Raw genomic sequence first — 18891 nt, 5'->3', positions numbered from 1 at the left:
GAAATAAATAAATAAAAGAAACAACCTCCCTTATGTCCCGGGTCCTTGACGTTGGCGAGGGGCTTCTCACTAATCTGGGACACACACACAAAAAAAAAAAAAAAAAATCTAGAACACTTTCACACATATACACACATATACATATATTTCAAATATGCATACAAACAATCGCTAATTCAATAAATAAAAATCAGACATATTACTTATTTATATTACTTCATATTTATTCTAAAAATAAATACACACACACACACAAAATATATATATATATATATATATATGGCGTCGAGCTGCCCCGCGTCGAAACGTTGGCGTCGAACCGTCGGCGTCGAAACGACCTGCTTCGCATAATACGGACTTTAAACTCAAACTTAAGGTTCTCGGACTGTACAAGATCGTGAAAATTAAACCAAATGACGCTTATGATGTTGAAAAATATGGGTTCTTCGATGGACTTATGAAAACAAGCACTTCTGCCCAATTTATAAAACCTTGGACTGGGTCCATTAGAACGTGTTACTTGGACTTTTTTATAGACATTTCTCATATAAATTGATCAATATCATTTGACTTTAACCCGATCAAGTTTTCTTTGTTAATGAAAACTTTTATTTTTCTAGGTGCTGTTATTAGAATATCCTGATTCAATACTTCTTTCATTTATCTGTATTTAATCCGATAGTTCTTAGCTTGGATTATTTTATTATGGCAAAGCACATTAGCGTTACCTGCCTAAGGGAAGAGATAGTTTTGTGAAGCACTTTCCAAGAGAAACGGGATTGCATTCATCTTATACATAGGTAAAACAACAAAAAGGCCTATGCAGCCAGTCCATTCGCATTATCGAACTACCAGTGTTAAGCAGTGTTACCCACTCGGTAACTGGAAGGCGTAATCTGATTGCTTTGGCATGCTTTTCAATAATGGGAATTATTCTATTTCTGTACTTGTCTGTATCCGACGGTAAAATCAGAAAGTGCCTTGGATGTTATCATTCTTATTTGTTTGAATTAAGGAATTGTTACACTCTAAAATAATCCCACACATGGAGAAATAACTTCTTTTTGTTCAGAGACAAATAATTCCCCTCCTAGGTAATCACAACTGATACGAGTATTTTGATTATATACATATCGTCAGTTTCATATCATTAGACATATGTCTTATCGAGGTCCTTTCCTTAGGAGCGACCTTGAAGAATCCCTGATAGCTGTGCTTTTATCATACCCATATAATTTAACTCCATGGGAAAAGGGGCACACTCTTCGGTAATGCCAATATATAAGAATTTTCTGATATTTGCTTAAATTAATTTCAGTAGTTATCATTTAAAAGATGTTGAGACTAATTGTAGTTATGTTATTATTAGGTTTTGTTAACAGTCATGGAAGTCTGGATGAGCCACCAGGAAGATCCACCATGTGGCGCTATGGTTTTGAAACTCCAGTGAATGTCGATGACATTGAATTGTTCTGCGGTGGAATAACGGTAAGTTCTCTACATATTTTTTATGTGTATTACCACAGCTATAAAAAGAAAATGTAAATGAAATCAAATATATGAAGAAATGATACAATCTGTATTATGAAATATCAGAAAGCACGTGCTTTAAGTGAATGCGTTATAAAATTTTAATAATTTTCATTTCAGATTTTTTTTATTCTATGAATTTCACTGATTTAAATAGCTAAATCATTTTTATATCGCTTTATCGTTTACGCACAAGTGAAATGGAACATCTTCACATTTGATGAAAAGGTATGATGCAAATGATGGTTGGTATTCTGTTTCTGTATTAAATGACATTTTTTTTGTGCAGTTCTGATAGAGCTTAACTTCTAATTAATATGTTAACTACTGTGCACGATTTTGTTCAGCGATGTGGAACTTTTGGCTCTTCTCTTTAAAATTCATCTGCAAATTCTTTCACTTAAATAATTTAGTACTTACAAAATTAATTTTATAATCGTTATTTCAGTTTAGTTCCATATTTAAAGTCTGAAATTTAAGGACAGTTGTTTGTTAAACTCGAGAGCTTTGAATTCTGAATCTTGCCAAAACGCGAACATTAAAAAATTGTGAAAGTTAGAAGAGAAAAATTATCAAAACGAAATATGAAGGGAAAAGAATGCGACATAAAATTATTTAGATTCATTGAAAATTCAATCAATATTCGAATTAATTTCTACAATGATATTTAGTTTTAAGTGAGTATCATTACATTTAAATGTCATTAAGTTTACATGTTTTACAATTCTATATTTAATAACTTGCTTTACGTAGTAAATCTACGAATCTAAGTATAAGATATTAAAATAAAACTGGTTCAAAAAGTAGCCATTCATGTAGATGCTTTTAATTTTAAAATAAATACAGTTTATAGCACATCAAAAGCAATTCAAAAATGAAAAAAAAAAAAAAAATATTTTACGCTGCAGAACAAGCACCTACTATTTAAAAGATGTTAATTTTTACCTATGCTGGAAGAGCCGAAATTTCAAGAAGCGTAATCCATTGTTTTTATTCTTTCGGTAAATGGTTTGCTTTTATTTAAGTACAGCAAAGTGCACGAGGCTCTTTGTTTAAAGGGAAGGCATGCCCTCGTGGAGGACTTTCTAAGGAAAACTGGCTCATATACACGTTACACACGCGGAAAACAACAAAAAAGCCCATGTAGCCAGCCCATTCGCCGGAACTCGAACCTGGACCGAACTAAAAGTGTTCAGTGACTTTACTACTCGACCGCTGGTGGTTCTTCCTTCTGCAAATGAGTTGTCAGTGAATGCTCAGAAAAATTACTAATCAATTAATACTATTTATCGCTAATAGTTTTCTAAATAACATAACTCTCTTAAATTATTTAGTTTAATATATAGCATTTTGATCTAATAAAATAATTCGGAAAAATAACAAACACTGTTATTTGTAACCCTTTTTCTGCTTTGCGCATTTTAGAGAAATACCACACTGACTTAGTGTTACCTCTTTGAATCTGTTATTACACTCCATATACACTAATTTATATACATAATAAACGTGTGTGTAAGGAAAGTATGCATATAAATATGAATTTTGTTTTAAAAATGGGAATTTTTTTTATTATATATTAAAGCATGACACTGATTATATTAATTTCAGTTCAAAGTTCAGAAAAAAATCCATTTTAGAAATTTTAAAACTACATTTTTGGTTGAGAAACTCAGCATTTAGAGGAATTACAAAATATTGATAGTTACGTTAGATTATAATATTTTTACACATATAACCATAAAATATACTATTGCGTGCATACGAGTTTGTAATAGATTGAATGCACACAGGTCCGATGATAGATAATAACATTTATTTTATCAGAAGAAACAATTTATCAGAAAACAAATAAGTTCTGGCACTTTTCACAGAAATAGTCTCCCAGGTGTTTGTTCACAGTATCATAGATTACAATCAGAAGTTACACTTTAAATTACTAGGAACTTTAAATGAAATCCAAGCAAAGCGTATCTAAAAGACGAAGCTTTCAATAGTCGCTCTGAATTAACAGCTCACAACCAGAACTAAGAACTGATGCTCTCTCCGGTCTTATACAGATTCTACCCGGCCATCGAGATATTTCTAGTGCTTTCTGCTTCTGGAAATTACTGGAAGGCATATGAGGCCCAGATACGGTTACAGCTAATATAGCGATCAGTTACAGATATTCAATTACAATACCTATTACGGTGACACGGGAACCGGACCTAAATGTCGCTAACTGGTCGCCAAGTTTGGAGACTTCTCGCCAAATATGGCGACAAAAATTACATCGAAATCTTTTCGATATCTCGCCAAATTAGCGACATACCTATTTACTCAATGTTAAATAGACTTGCTCCTGTATTCTTATTTTTCCGGCAGAGCATCACTTCTTTCAGCCTTTCATGTTACATTATACAGAAAAATACCACAATTTCACATATAATTTCAGTGAAAAATCTGTCTATAAACAAAATTTGAAACCATATAAATAAAGCATACGAAGTTTACATCACGTATTTAAGGCGAACATGATTTGCATGTCATAGGCGCATTACTAGCGTCACACTTATTATTCGTCTACCACTAAACTTGAATAGACATCATCTTTCAGGCATGAAACAAACAGGCCTGGAGGGCATGTTTGTACATATTTCAAATGTCGTTCGTCTCAGATCTTTCAGATGTCATAGCAATGTACATTTTTTTTTCTCTCTCTCTGTTTTATTGCGAGAATATCGCAGATAACACATATACCAGACAAAATAAGTACTAATGGATTGCTTATATTACACATAAGCAATTCATTAGTACTTATTTTGTCTGGTATACCATCCATATGTTTTCTGGCTGGTAGAAAATAATTAATAATTAAAATTTTGGAGAATGAAAGATTATTCGGTATCTGTTGGTTGTTGGAGCATCGGAACTCCGTATAATTCGAGCGCTTGTACTATACGTTTAAGTAAACATATTAGTTGCTTAAATGATAAGTCATTTAAGCAACTAATATGTTAACCAGTAGATGCTTTCAGGTGTTCTCCCCCCCTTCCCTGGAAGAAAAAAAGTTCATCCTTTACACTTTATTGCAATACATAATATGTATGAAAGTTACATGAAAGTTACATGTAATATAATTATGCCATTGTGTTCGTTGTTTTTTCTGCTGCTTGTTTTCACATAATTTTCTTTTCTAATCTTAAACCAAGAGCACTGCCACCCCAGATATCCAGTTTTGTAAGATAATTGGTGTGTCTAGTATTTTTTTTCAATTTTAAGCATCAATAAATATAAACTCAAGCGATAATATTATATACTAAATAATCAATATTTAATATATAATATTATCGCTTGAGTAAAAGGTAAAAGGAGACCTTGCAGTTTCAATCTTTTTTCTTTTTCTAACCAATTTGACTTGTAGTTAAACTATATATAGTTATTATAAAAAATATAGTTAAACTATATTTTTCGCTTTGTATCCTTCTTCGATGCGCAGTTGCGGTTTAGTTATTAATATCATATCATTTCAGAACAAAAGAATGATAAAAACATTAAGTTCGTAAAATATTCACCTTTCAGATGAAATGGCGAGCATTCGTAGAACAAATTAGACAGTGAGTAAATATGAGAACTCTTTAACTCTTTTGGTATCTTAGTTAGGAAATTAGAACTAAGTATTTATAAATTCTGTATTATGAATTGACAATTTAGTGTTGCATTCCAAACAATGATTTTTAATCAAACAAAAACTAACGTTTTTGAATTTAATTTAACTATAGTTGTAAGGATCTTAAGTTTTACTAACGTTTATTTTATTTTAAATCTTTACTATCACTTCTTATTTTCTACTTCCGGCCAGAGTTAAAAGCTTTAACTTATTTATGCAAATTTGTCTTGCGAACGCCAAGTAGTTAAGTTGTGGCTTTTTGCCAAGCAAGAGAGAGGAAGGAGCTATTAGAAGCAGGCCGCTTGCCATAGTAGTTTTACTCGGTTGCTGGTTGCCTTCAAGGCCAGAGGTTTAATCCTCTTGATAATTTTAAACGTATCGTACTGTTAGCAGTTCTCTGTACTACATACGGCTTTTTGCTAATATACGGCCAATCTTGGAGTAGGCACTTGTTTGATTAATCCAAAGTTAAGTTTAGTTAGAGTTTAGTTAATATTTTTATATTCTTACGTTCAGACAACAAGTGGTTGGTCTCTGTATTCCGAAGTCCGGAAATCATTGTAAAGAGAGAAAAATAAAGGTTTCGTATACCCTTCCTGCGTGTATTGTCTACTTCCCAAATTTATTGAACATAGCTTTAGTAAGCTCCCTGTTCCGAGTCAGGACATTTAATGGTCCCAAAGCAAGTAAGGAGGAACACAGAACCTGATATAGTGACTTATTTTAAAGTGAATCAATAGTTTGTGTTAGAGCCATAACCTTACTCATGACTCCGAACGTGTAGTCTTGCTTAGTATACCCTATATCAAAAGAGGGAACTTTTGAAGCTGAATTAAGAATGAACGAACTCGTCTTGTCATTTGTATGCAGAAGTTTTACAATGTGCATTACTCGATTTTATCTAGTAATGTTCCTTACAGGAGAAAATAATTACAATTGGACATATCAATAAATTTTTCCCCACATGATAGCATCTTTCTTCTCCATTGCTTTCGTTCATGCGTTATACATACAATAACAAAATTGATACAAAATGGTTAACGATGTAAACTACCCTTTTTCGGTTGTTGATCGACTTAACAAGCCACGTCATTTCCCTGCAGTGTATTTCATAAACTAAGTATCTTATTAAATTAAATAAACTCATACACAATTTTTCATTTTATTTTACAGAGGCTATGGCAGGTCAATAAAGGAAAATGTGGAGTATGCGGAGACCCATGGGATCTTCCCGAGCCAAGGCCTAATGAAGATGGCGGAGAATATGGGAAAGGAATTATTGTGAGAACCTACAAGGAAGGTCAAGAGTTTACCGCCATTGTCAAAATCGTCGCGAATCACTTGGGGCATTTTGAATTTAAGCTCTGTCCAATCCAAGAAGGAGTCAAAGTGGACCAGGAGTGTTTTGATAAGCATCCTATAGCACTTTCCGATGGCTCTGGCTATAGCTACAACCTTGGAAAGCAAAAGGGGTTTGTTAAAGTTCATCTCAGATTACCTAAAGGATTAAAGTGTGAAAGATGTGTATTCCAATGGCACTGGAGAGCAGGTAATTAATTTCTCTCAAATTTTTAAATTTCAATAATGAATATCGATCATCGTTTGTAACTCATTTGATATTACATCTGAAACATCAAAGCATTCTTTAAATTCTTATCAAATTTATAAATGAAATAATGTTATTTATTTGTTATGTATTTTATTGAGAAATATATGCCATTACTGGTGATTGAAACAGCCTAGATTGCTGTCTTTTTGTCAACGGAGGATTATATTATATTGACTTACATAGTCATGCTATAAGCTATTACGCAAGGAAGGGTGCAAAAATATGCGTTTCTTCTCTAGATCTAGAAAAGTTCTTATACTTTCCTTTTCCAGTTTGAAAATCTAATTTAAAACCAATAAACATTATGCTTCTGGTTCACAGAAGAAGGTTTATGCAACGCAAATATCACAGTGTGAAGCACTAGTGTTAGACTAAGTAGTCACTGCTCACTAGTCAGTGCTTTTAGAACTGAAACACGCTAAAATAACTTGGGCTCTTTCGATTTTCAGATACTCGAGGAAAATAAGACATTTCTCCTCAGCTAACAGGAGGTGATATTTATGCTTAAAAGTAGTAACATAGTAGTACACAATGACAAGCTCTGCTCTTAAAAGCACTGTGAAAACTTTTGATCATATTTTGAAATAAAAGTATTCTTTTGTAGAAAAATTGTCTTCTAACACGTAGTAGATATGGCTACATGACTGGTCAGTGTGGAGGTTAATGGAACCAACTGTTATATTCGTGGGTCCAGATTTGAAATAAGGAGAAGGCGTGGAAGTCTGTAAATGTCTTTTCGAAAAATTTTGTCTTTTCTTTATAAGGCAGTTAATATACATGTCAAGGCAAAAGTCTTCTAGAGAGCTTGTTGGCAGAGAAGTAGGATTGTAAGAACATGGGATTCCTGGAGTGTTCTTGATCAACACTGGACTGGAGCTGAGTTGTAGTTGTAGCGTCACCAATTAGGTGTCTAAGGCCAATAACAGCCCCTCTTTCTCCTCGTCCATAAGAATACATATAGCTGTTGTTGCATCTGTACACTTGGCCATAGGGATTAGCAATAATAGCAACAGATGTCATTAAAATTTAAGTGGTATAAGGACATCAATAATTTGCAAGTTATCTGCATTACTTAAATTGTAGATATGTTCTTGCCTCATGTTGTGTAATAACAATACAAAAACAGACAACATTTAATACAGCTTTTCAGCTCATTGAAGCTCTGAGAAAGAAATGAATCATTTGAAGGGGAAGAATAGTTGCTATTTCTTGGAATTAAAATAACGTAAATAATATAGCACTATATTCTCATAAGCACTAAGAAATGTAAGAAACACTGATAAGTATTGCGATAAGTATTATCAGCACAACTGATTCTTGAATTGGTAGTATGAAGCAGAACTTAAATGAATAGACTTACCTCCACCTGTTGACGAATTTAAAGTTAGGCGTGATTGCTGAATGAAACTCAGCCTGAGAGTATTTTCTCTCAAGTAGAAAACTGACTTCATCGAAAGTTCTTCCTTCATGAGGACTTCATCGAAAAGTTCCATAGATTTTGAAGGATTCTAACGTAGTTCCTTTTTCTTCAAGAAGCAAAAATATTCTTTCCATATTCTGATGGAGACGTGAAATTTTGATGGATTTGCATCGTTTTAATTATAAGGATTATTCAATTTCCAATTTCTGAAGCAGATTATTTATTTACTAAGAAAAGAGCTATATTTTACAGTTCCTTAAAATTCACAGATCTTTTTATATCATCAATCTGAGGCTTAGTTCTGCTTAATTTTCAAATTCTAATTGCTGTTAACCTCTTCTATCTATTATTTAAACAAAGTATTGAATATTTAATGTAACTAAAAATTTAAATAAGTACTTATTTTTTTATTTATCGCCCAAGCTGAAGATATTTATGCAGATGACTATTATGACATTAGCAGATTAGCTCTGCAGATGACTATTATGACAACGTTTCAGAAAGGTAAAACATTGTAAACATACATTTGCTCCATTACAGGTGGTTAAAACAGATTATAATAAACAAATGTATGTTCCGTTTTCGTCTGACTTCAGATTTTATGCAAAGATGCTTTCTCGTTCTCTCAGGTAATTATAACACATGAGCATTTTCTAGAAACATACGGAGGAGAATATTATAAATATCTAATCGCAGAAAATAAAAGATAAATAAATGTAATTTTTCTATGAAATATAAGCTGTTTGAAGAAATATCTTTAATAAAAAGTAGAAAATTTTTTATTACGAAGGAAATATGACATGCAAAATATTCTTCATCCAGTTGCTTCAATATTTATAGTAAATACTATAAGTATTCCTGTAATGAAGATTGAGTTTTCAAATAAAGAAGAATTTTCTTCGTAAAATTATTATTATTATTATTATTTGTTTCTGTTTGTTTTTTAAATACATGCTCCTTAGATAATAGATAATTAATTTTTTTTTTTTTTTTTTTTTTTTTTTTTTTTTAAGGCAATCACTGGGGAATATGTGAAGATGGCAAGGGAAGAATGGGATGTGGACCTCAAGAATACTTCAGAGCTTGTTCAGACATCAGAATTGAATGAACATAAATTTTTAAGAAATTTAAGTTTCATAAGTGCGCTTACATTTCGCTAATGTATTCTTTGTACAGATGGTCTTGAAAACACTCTTTGTAAAATTCATGAATCATTTTTATAATTTACATATAATGATTTCTAGTAATTATTTGAAATATGTACTTATTTTTATTTATCCCAATTGACTTTATAGCCCGAAACAGCTTTAGAAATCATACGCAGTTGTATTTTAATTTCAAATTTTTAAAAACCTTTTCTGTAGTCCTCTTAAAGTTCACCACATCAGGATGATTGTGATTAAACTTCAAAGAACACTAACGCCCTTAATACCGGCTTCTTATCTCTTCTAAAAAAATATCGAGTTGGTAGGAGTGTAATCAAGTATTGCCAAAGACAATTTCAAAAGAAAAAAAAAAAAAAAAAAAAAAACATACGTATCATTGTGTAACTTTAATTTTATTATCCATCCTTTTGCCCTCTTTGAGAAAACTTTTCTATTTCATTTTGGAAGTATTCTTTCGATTTGCCTTAAAATCTTGTGTTTAATGGGTAATTTTTGGTCTGAAAGAAAATGCTGAATGACCTAACAGGTAATAATTGTTTTATCAATTGGAAAGGTGGCAGAATATCCCATTATTTAGCTTTTGTTAAGTCACTCTGTGATTTAGACCTATCTTGGTGAAGAATCATTCAGGTCTGTTATCTGATGGCTAAATCCCGTTCCAAGTCCTCTAACTTATGACAACAGTCGTTAATGGTTTTGTTATTTTGATATACATTAATGACTCGGTTATTTTGCAACATTTCAAAATAAACATATCTCCTAAATCCGACCGTATACAGAACGAAACCTTCTTTGGATGCAGTTTTGGTTTTTCTGTGATAACTGAGTTGTCTTTCATGCTGTCTTCTTCGACTAATATAAACAAAAAAGATCTTTTTCTTTTCTTCATCCATAATATGCCTTCAATCCTTTTCCTTATTTGTAAACGGAAAAGCGCAGATCAGTACTTTTTACTGATGGTTTTCAGTTGTGAGTTCATGTGGAGCCTAAACACAAGAAAAACCTTTTTATTCATTTGAATTGAGCTGTTGCTTTTTGCTACGCAAGTGAAGTATCCCTATTATTTCTTTATCTGTGGTAAGGGGGTATGAGTCTATCAGCATATTCAAGTATCATTTTCTAACTAGGTCGTTCTCAATATAAAATTGTTTCATTTCGAAACATTTTAAATCATTTTTGGTACTGACATTTACTGACAGCATCTGGGCATACAGGAAAAAATTCTCCGATTGATAATGTAGCATTTTTGTGCAGCTAAACTCTACAATATGAATTCGATAAAATGCAGCTTATTATGTAAGATCCTTTCCCTATGAAACAAATTAATGAAATGCTAATTCAGTGGAGTACACACAAAAAAGGGCATGTTAACAAAATTATAATGAGCTTTGAAAATTTCGGTTGCAGAATCATTCTGTACACTTGAATTATGGGAAGTTAAAATTCTGGCTTACTTTTCGACCACCATGATAATTATTATTAAAAAAAGATTTATAATTTTTTAGTAGAGACTGAAATTTCATACCATTTATTCCCTTTTAAAATGTATGAATAAATCTTAGTTTCCTAAATTATTTTACCAAAGAAGTCTAATCTTTAAATAAAATTAACCTTTCAGATTTGGGCGATAAAGAATTTGTTGTCCCTTCTTGAATATGCAATATATTAAAAAAAAACTTTTTAAAATATTTCATGACGTTAATATGATAAACCTATAAGACTTTTCTCTCTCTCCTTTACCTCATGCTTTCATGTGACGTAACGGAAGCACATTCAACTATCAATCGGAAGGCCCAGAATTTCCATCCCGGCAAGGGCAATCGTCGAATCTTCAAATTTCAACTTCAAAAATTCTAAATAGATTCTTCAAATATTTTAAATAGATGGCCCCGCGAACCAAAAAGATGACGGACTGCCAGGAATGAGGATTGGGTCCCAGCCTACTCAATTATCCTAAGTGAAGAGAATTTCTCCCTCTAAGGGTTTTTCCCCCGCGTCCTTTCGTGGTGTAAATGGAAAGCACATCCAGCTAACAAGGGCGAAAGAACCGGAGTTTAAGTCCCAGCAAAGGAGTCGTCCCTGGCTTCTAAAAATTGTATAATCGACTCTATAAACCTATTTTAATTAACTTCATTATACAAAAGTATTGCGTTAAATAAGAATGTTGCAATACATTGTTCGTAAAACCTTGGAATATTTAAGATAATTGAACAAGCAATAACCCAGCAAATCATTATAGACGGCCCATTGAGAAACAATAAAAAATACTGAATATACTTGTCTCGATAAACAAATCACAAAATTTATATTTAGTACAAAAAAAATGGAATAAGGTCGTAATAAGAATAACCAGTAAAAAATGTGCATAAAAATTATTCTGCACAAGAACTATCAGTTAAGTCTGTAAACCTAAAATTTCATTTATCTAATAATGAAAATATTTTATTTCGAAATTTAAGGTCTGTTCAATTTCTTTTGTCATTTTTAATGTTAATATTTTCTAATTAATCCATATTTTCGAAATATAAAAAACGGCAAGATTTCTTGAAATAAATTTCCGAAATGTGCATGATCTCTATCCTAGAATGCTATTTAAACCCGGCGGGCTCGGCTTAAATATATACACTCTAAAATTCCGTAATCGATAAATTTCTAGTTCCAGTGACTCGAAATATACATAAATGTTTAGAGAAACTCTGAAAATTATAAACTCAGAGTAAATAAAATCATTAGTTCCTATATTTCAAAAGAGTTAATGGTAAACTTGCCAGGATATGTTACAGGAATCCACCTTGCTTTAGTTTCTTGAATAATTTTTCTAGTAAAATGGTGATCTTATCATTTATTCAGTGACATCATCAAATTCTTTTGGAAGTTGAGTTGAGGTAAGATGAAAGTCTATTTAATAGTTTCTTAACGGTTACAGCCGAAAACATCGCGGAGAAAACAACGTAAGGCGGAAACGTCGTGGTACAAAACATCGTGAAGAAAATAAAGCAAAGAGAAAACATCGCCAGTTCTTAAAACATCGTGGTACAAAATATCGTCGTCGAAAATAAAGCGGTTCAAAAACTTCAAAGTTTAAAAACATCGTCGTCGAAAATATCATGGTAAAAAATAAAGTACCTACAAATCATCGCATAATGATTTGTGAGCGCAAGATGGAAAGAAGGCTAATTTTCCCATTCATATTTTTTATTAATATATTTTTAAAAAACAAAACAAGAAATTTAAATAAAACAAGAAATAATTTTCGCTATAAGAGTATCAGATTAACAAAAGTGAAGAAAATAATCTCATAATTTTTTTTTTATAGATAAGGTAATGAAGTTACTTATCTTTCTTTTTCTATTCTTTTTTAGATTATACTTTTCACAAAAAATTACCAGTAAAACTTTATAAAATATAATTTATTAATGACCTTTGTTATAATGTGACAAAACTATTTTTTTACGAAAGTCAGAAAATGCAGAGCCATGACATCAGCACCAGACAGCGTTCCGCCCAGCCCGCATACTAGGATTCATTCAAATTAGCTGTATTGAAAAGAGAATATGACTACTTTTGACGTTTGCGTAGTAGGATTAAAATGACTATTTTCTCGCTTCTGATTGGACTTCAGCTCATCCCACTCTCACCAGCAGTGAGACAACGTGTCTCATTTTGTTAATCTCAAGTGTTCACATCTTTATGGTGAAACAGTTATGAAGAGCCGTTATGTGTGAGGCCCCTAGTGAGATTCCGTGATACGCTCTGGTAAGAGTAGGACAAATTCCTGCTGAACACCAGAATACGCAACTAAAGCATCAAAGCATCTCAAGTGTGTCAAAGCTTCATGAAATCACTGGATTGGTCGAAGCTACTATGCTCCGCCTACTGCTTTGCCATCCCACCACCTTCGATACTCAGTTAATCAATCAATCAATCAATACTTGTGTTGCACGTGGTTGCGGCTGTGTGCAACAACAAACTATGAGTATTTGAATTTGCCAGTACTTTTAGGGATGAATTCATAACATGCCATAAGAGCCAATTTTTAGATAACAAAAACATTTAATCACATCACAATAGTAAAACTTAATTAGTACAGTTGACAGACAATCACGTTGAAGGAAAGCGAGCGACCAACAGCACCGACGAGACGTGACAGTGTGTCGCCGAAATCACCTTCGGTTACAGTTAGTGATAACGGCACGCGGTTGGCGAGTACAACATATGTTTACAGAGTCGCCACACTACTCCCCCTCCAGTGGCAACGAATTAAAGGTACCGAGGGTTAAATCGGATTCTACGTCCGGAACGTGTATACTGAGAAGCACTTGTTTTCTGTGATCCAGGCACAGGAACTGACGTAGTAGCAGATGTTGGTGTAGACCCAATAGATGAAGGTGCCTTCGAAGGAGGTGGGACTGATGTACCAGTCTCGACAGTTTGTGGTGCTAAGATAAAGGCAGGTTTGAGACGATCAAGGCTTACCACTGTCTCTTTGTCGCCGATTAGTATCCGATACTTCTTGGATGTGCGACTTAGAACTAGGTGTGAACCTGTATAGGTAGGCTTCAAGGACTTTTTTGATGCGTCACACCGTAAGAACACATGTGAGGATGTAGCGAGAAGGTTGAAGAAGAATGTATGCTTGTGGGCTTAGGGTAGAATGCAGCCATGGTTTCACGCAATTGTTTGAGGAATGCATGGGGCTGGACATTGGGTGAGGTTTTTGCGGGATTTATAAAATCTCTCGGTAAACGTAAATTGGTACCATAAACCATTTCAGCACTTGAAGAACCCAGGTCCTCTTTGATAGCCGTTCTGAGTCCTAACAACACAGTAGGAAGGACATCAACCCAGTGAATAGCAGTATGGCATTTAATGGCCTGTTTAAGAGAGGGATGGAACCTCTCAACAAGTCCATTGGAATTCGGGTGGTACGGTGATGTACGGATCTTTTTAGTTCCCAAGAATTTTGTTAATGCAGTAAACAATTGAGATTCGAACTGCCGTCCTTGGTCCGTGGTAACGTACTCGGGTACTCCAAACCGTGAAATCCATACAGAAAAAAAGGTTTTTGCCACAGTGTCGGCTGACATATCTACAATAGGGATAGCCTCTGGCCAACGTGTGTATCTGTCGACACACGTAAGAAGATATGTATAACGTAGTAATGGGGATAAGAGTCCAACCAAATCAATATGTACGTGGCTAAAGCGAGCAGATGGTAACTCAAAGCGTTTCCATGGAGTTCGAGTGTGCCTGTGAATTTTTGATTTTTGACAGTCTGTACATGACCTTGCCCATGCAGCGATGTCCTTCTGCATACCAGGCCATAGAAAACGCTATTGAATTAACGTGCGAGAAGCACGGATGCCAGGATGGGATAAATTATAGAGGCCGCTAAAAATACCATGCCGGAATTTCTGTGGAATGTATCGCCGCACCACATTACCTTGCACATCGCAATACAGTGAAAGATCTGGTTCTAACTGCATAGTACTAAATTAAGTCCATGAGAAGACTTGTCAGACAAAAGATGTTGAAATTCTGGATCCTGTTTCTGACATTCAGCAATGGCGGAAAAATCTGTTGTTGATGGCAACTGAACCTCTTCAATTCTGGACAGAGCATCAGCAAATGTATTTTGAGGGCCTTCTACATGCCTAAAATCGGTTGTAAACTGCGCTATGTAATCAAGATGACGCATTTGCCTGGGAGAAGCCTTGTCAGGCTTTTGTCGAAAAGCGAAAATTAGCGGCTTGTGGTCGGTACAGATAGAAAACACACGACCTTCTACCATATGACGAAAATGTTTAACAGCCTCATACGCACTAAGAAGTTCGCGGTCGTACGTGCTGTATTTTGATTGCGCTGCAGAAAATTTTTTCAAGAAGAAAGCCAGAGGCTTCCATACTCCATCTACCAGTTGCTGCAAAACCGCACCCATGGCCGTATTAGACGCGTCAACCATTAATGCTAAAGGGTGCTTAGAAGGATAGCTAAGAGTTACATTGTACAAAGGCTGTACGGGCATCATCAGACCAAATAATTGGCCGCGTATCTTTCTTTTTACTCCCAACCAAATATGTGTGCAAAGGTGTTCAAGGTGCTGGTTTTCAGTTGTCGAGGCTACCAGAATGTGATCGAAATATGGGACACAAAAATCTAAATCTCGAAGGACTTCATTAATGAAGCTCTGAAACGTTTGCGCAGCGTTACATAACCCGAAAGTCATGACAGGAAATTCGAATAATCCAAAAGGTGTTATTACAGCAGTTTTGGGTATATCAGGTGAATTGACAGGGATCTGATGGTAAGCACGAGTCAAATCTAACGTAGAAAAAATATTTTTACCTTCCAAGATTTGCATGCAGTCCTGAATATGAGGAACCGGATATCTATCAGGCAAAGTAACTGAATTAAGACGTCGATAATCCCCACAAGGACGCCATTCGCCGTTTTTCTTAGGGACCATGTGGAGTGGACTGGCCCATGAACTTTTAGATGGCCGACAGATTCCTTGCTCAAGCATGTATTTAAATTCTTCTTTTGCAGCCTTTAATTTCTCTGGAGGCAACCGCCGTGCTTTGGCAAAGATTAGTGCTCCAGTAGTCTCTATGACGTGTACAATACCGTGGTCAGCAGTCGGTTTGCCAGTTACTGAGCGGATGACGTTAGGGTATTGCTCAAGTAGTTTGTGGAAAGGAGAATTACCGGAAATTAATTTAATTCCAAAATTAGTGGTATTTCCAATGCTACCTACCGCGGACAATTGTGTGATGGAGTCGAGTAAGCGTCGATTTTTAATGTCAACCAACAGAGAAAATTTTTGCAGAAAGTCTGCACCAATTATTGGGTGCGAAACCGCAGCGATGACAAAGGGCCATTGAAATTTGCGACGCAATCCTAGATCCAAAGACATTAATATTTCTCCATATGTTGCAATTTTTGACCCGTTAGTTGCAAATAAGTTAAATTTTCCAGGCGGCCGTTTGGATTCGGCAAAAGAGGGAGATACAACCGAAATGACAGCACCTGTATCTTTCTTCTATTTTTTTCTTTTAAAAAAAAGAAACTCTTTCTTCAATGTGTCCAACTTTATTTCCAACAGCGTCAATTCTGCCTTCCATGGCCGGACAAAAATATCTCATTTCACTTGTTTACTTAGTTATTGTTCATTGTAGCGAATTCGCGGTGAGATCGGATTAGCTTCCCCTGCGCAATTGTGTTCTATTTAACATTTTAGTAGTTTAAAATATAACTACTGTGTAAGATTGTACGAATATCTGTTAGGAAAAATTTTGTTTTCTATTACGCAGGTAATTTTTCTTTTCTATTCCTCTTGACTTGCTTCAATCAATTCTGGAAGACTTTCATTTCTGCTTTAACAGGTACTTAACCCGCTTTCATCCCCCTCTTAAACGGGTTGTGTTCCCGATCTCATCTTTTCTTGGCCCACTTTCATTACACTTTAAATGCAGCAAAGGCTGCTATCAGACTACTTTAAATGCAGCAAAGGCTGCTATCAGCTGTCTTAACTACTCTTCCACCGGTCTGGTGATTTCCATTCAAATCCCACTTCTGACACAAAAAGGTGTTGCTTGCATACGGGTTCGTAATAGATTGAATGCACAAATCTGATGAAAAGTTACTGAAATTTATTCTTATCACAAGAAATAAAACAAAATGCTGAAATTTTTCCTCACAGATATTCGTACAATATCACACAGTAGTTATATTTTAAATAAAACACAATTGTGCAGGGGAAGCTAATCCGATCTCACCGCAAATTCGCTACAATCAATAAAAATTAAATAAACAACTTAACTGAGATATTTTTTTTTCTGGCTTTTATAAGCTTTTAATCAATCACGAGAAGCTTCTCGTTATTTCTCGGTTTCTGGGAAGCAAAAGACCAGAATTATAGTTACAGCTAACACACAATTGCATTATTTCAATTTAAATATAAATTAAGAGGTATCTATTTATTAAATGCGAGTGCACCTGTATTTTTACCTTTTCGGCGTAGCTTTCTCTTAAAACTCGTCACGCGATGCATTACACGGGGAAATAAAACAATTTTAATTACAATTCTACCAAAAATAGCTAATTAAATACAAAAACCATAACAATATTTTTAACAGAATAAAAATATGATATTGATGCTATTTTCTAAATTTCTTATGGCTGCATTACTTTTACGATATTTTTGAGAAACAAATAATTGATTTTAACTAGTCTCTTCAAGGAAAAAATAGCTGTATTTACACGGAATGATAAAATTGAAGATTTTTTTTTAATAAGATCATCATTTGGAGAATAAGGCGGGAAATCATGCATTCGAATTGTTTACGCCTATTGACAATTTTACAATAAATAAAGACAATTAATTTTAAAACTTCAGTGGCAAAAATGATTATAGATACTTAAAAAGCATAGAAACGCAATTTTGCAAACACATAATATCGAATTTTGATCTGAAAATTTTCTTTTGGATTCGAAAACCATTTTTTATTGATATTAAGGGGATTAGCTGCAGTATAAAGCCCATTAAAAATTGGGTGACTTAAGAGATTGAAACTTAAAGCTTGAGTTCCCGCAAGAATCCTTGATTGAATTCTGCATCAGATTTAAAACTGAATTTCCCCAAATTTCTGAAATGGCATTTAACGTTCTTCTGCCTTTCAGCACTCCATGCTTAGTATGAAACGATTTTTCTAACTTAAATGCTTAAATTGAAAAACAACGCAGATATTTTCCAGTAGTGTGAAATATTGCATCAAAATTTTACTCGTGCAGAAAAAAACAAGCACTTCGTCTGTTTAATACGCGATTTTCTTTCATTTATTTTTGCATGGTTAAGAAGCGCTCATTTATATGTATGCTTGACTGCAGATGGAATTTTAATTTTAAATCCTGCCTGCTCTGAGATTTGAAGATTTATTTGTTAAAAATGTAGAGTAAAAAAAAAAAAAAAACGCTTCACGATTTTGCGCAGGGGCCATGCTAATCTTCTCTGTATCGTTCCGATTTTAGTATATGTACTGCCGAAGCAAGTACAAATGACAGACGAAGCTACTAATTTATATAGAGTACTTTCCTTGCTTTATAGTGATAGTGGTTAATATAATGTTTTGTAAGCTATGTTTAAGTGATAGAGATAGTATTTGCTTTCATTTCACTGTATAAGTAAATTTTTAAATAATAACGAGGTACCCAAGTCATTGTTAAATTTTTATTTTAACTTGTTCTCGACAGAAAATTATGAGGAAATACAGTGAAATCTTAGTTAGCATTTGTTAACATGTGTTAACTTTAAATGATAATTTATACGGAAAGTTCTCCTTTTACTTTGTGTTTATATCGGAATCCTTTATAGTTTATACCTAAAACCATAACACACTAAAACATAGCAATTTCTTGTGTTTCATATGTAAGTTGTTCTGCCTTGCAATAAGCTATCAGCCCTGTATAACAGATGGAAAGAATATTAATAATCTAACAAAATACAAGCTATACAAATTTA

The 18891-nt window shown here is 33.9% G+C and overlaps 1 protein-coding gene and 1 pseudogene across 1 annotated transcript; one reads left to right on the top strand and one right to left on the bottom strand.

Annotated features, from left to right (window-relative positions):
• Positions 1-1275: 1275 nt before the first annotated feature.
• Positions 1276-9455, top strand: LOC118197312 (uncharacterized). The gene is made up of 3 exons (XM_035368808.2): positions 1276-1488; positions 6353-6728; positions 9222-9455. Exons 1-3 carry the CDS (start codon positions 1336-1338, stop codon positions 9314-9316), a joined length of 624 nt encoding a protein of 207 aa, XP_035224699.1. The 5' UTR covers positions 1276-1335; the 3' UTR covers positions 9317-9455.
• Positions 9456-18331: 8876 nt separating this feature from the next.
• Positions 18332-18425, bottom strand: LOC146996250 (U6 spliceosomal RNA; annotated as a pseudogene).
• Positions 18426-18891: the final 466 nt, after the last annotated feature.

This window comes from Stegodyphus dumicola, chromosome 7 (assembly GCF_044657685.1).
Source record: "Stegodyphus dumicola isolate Sdum_Otavi_A_Nest chromosome 7, ASM4465768v1".
NCBI lineage: Eukaryota > Metazoa > Arthropoda > Arachnida > Araneae > Eresidae > Stegodyphus > Stegodyphus dumicola.
The sequence above is the reverse complement of the archived record's forward strand: the minus strand, read 5'-3'. Positions and strand labels throughout refer to the sequence as shown.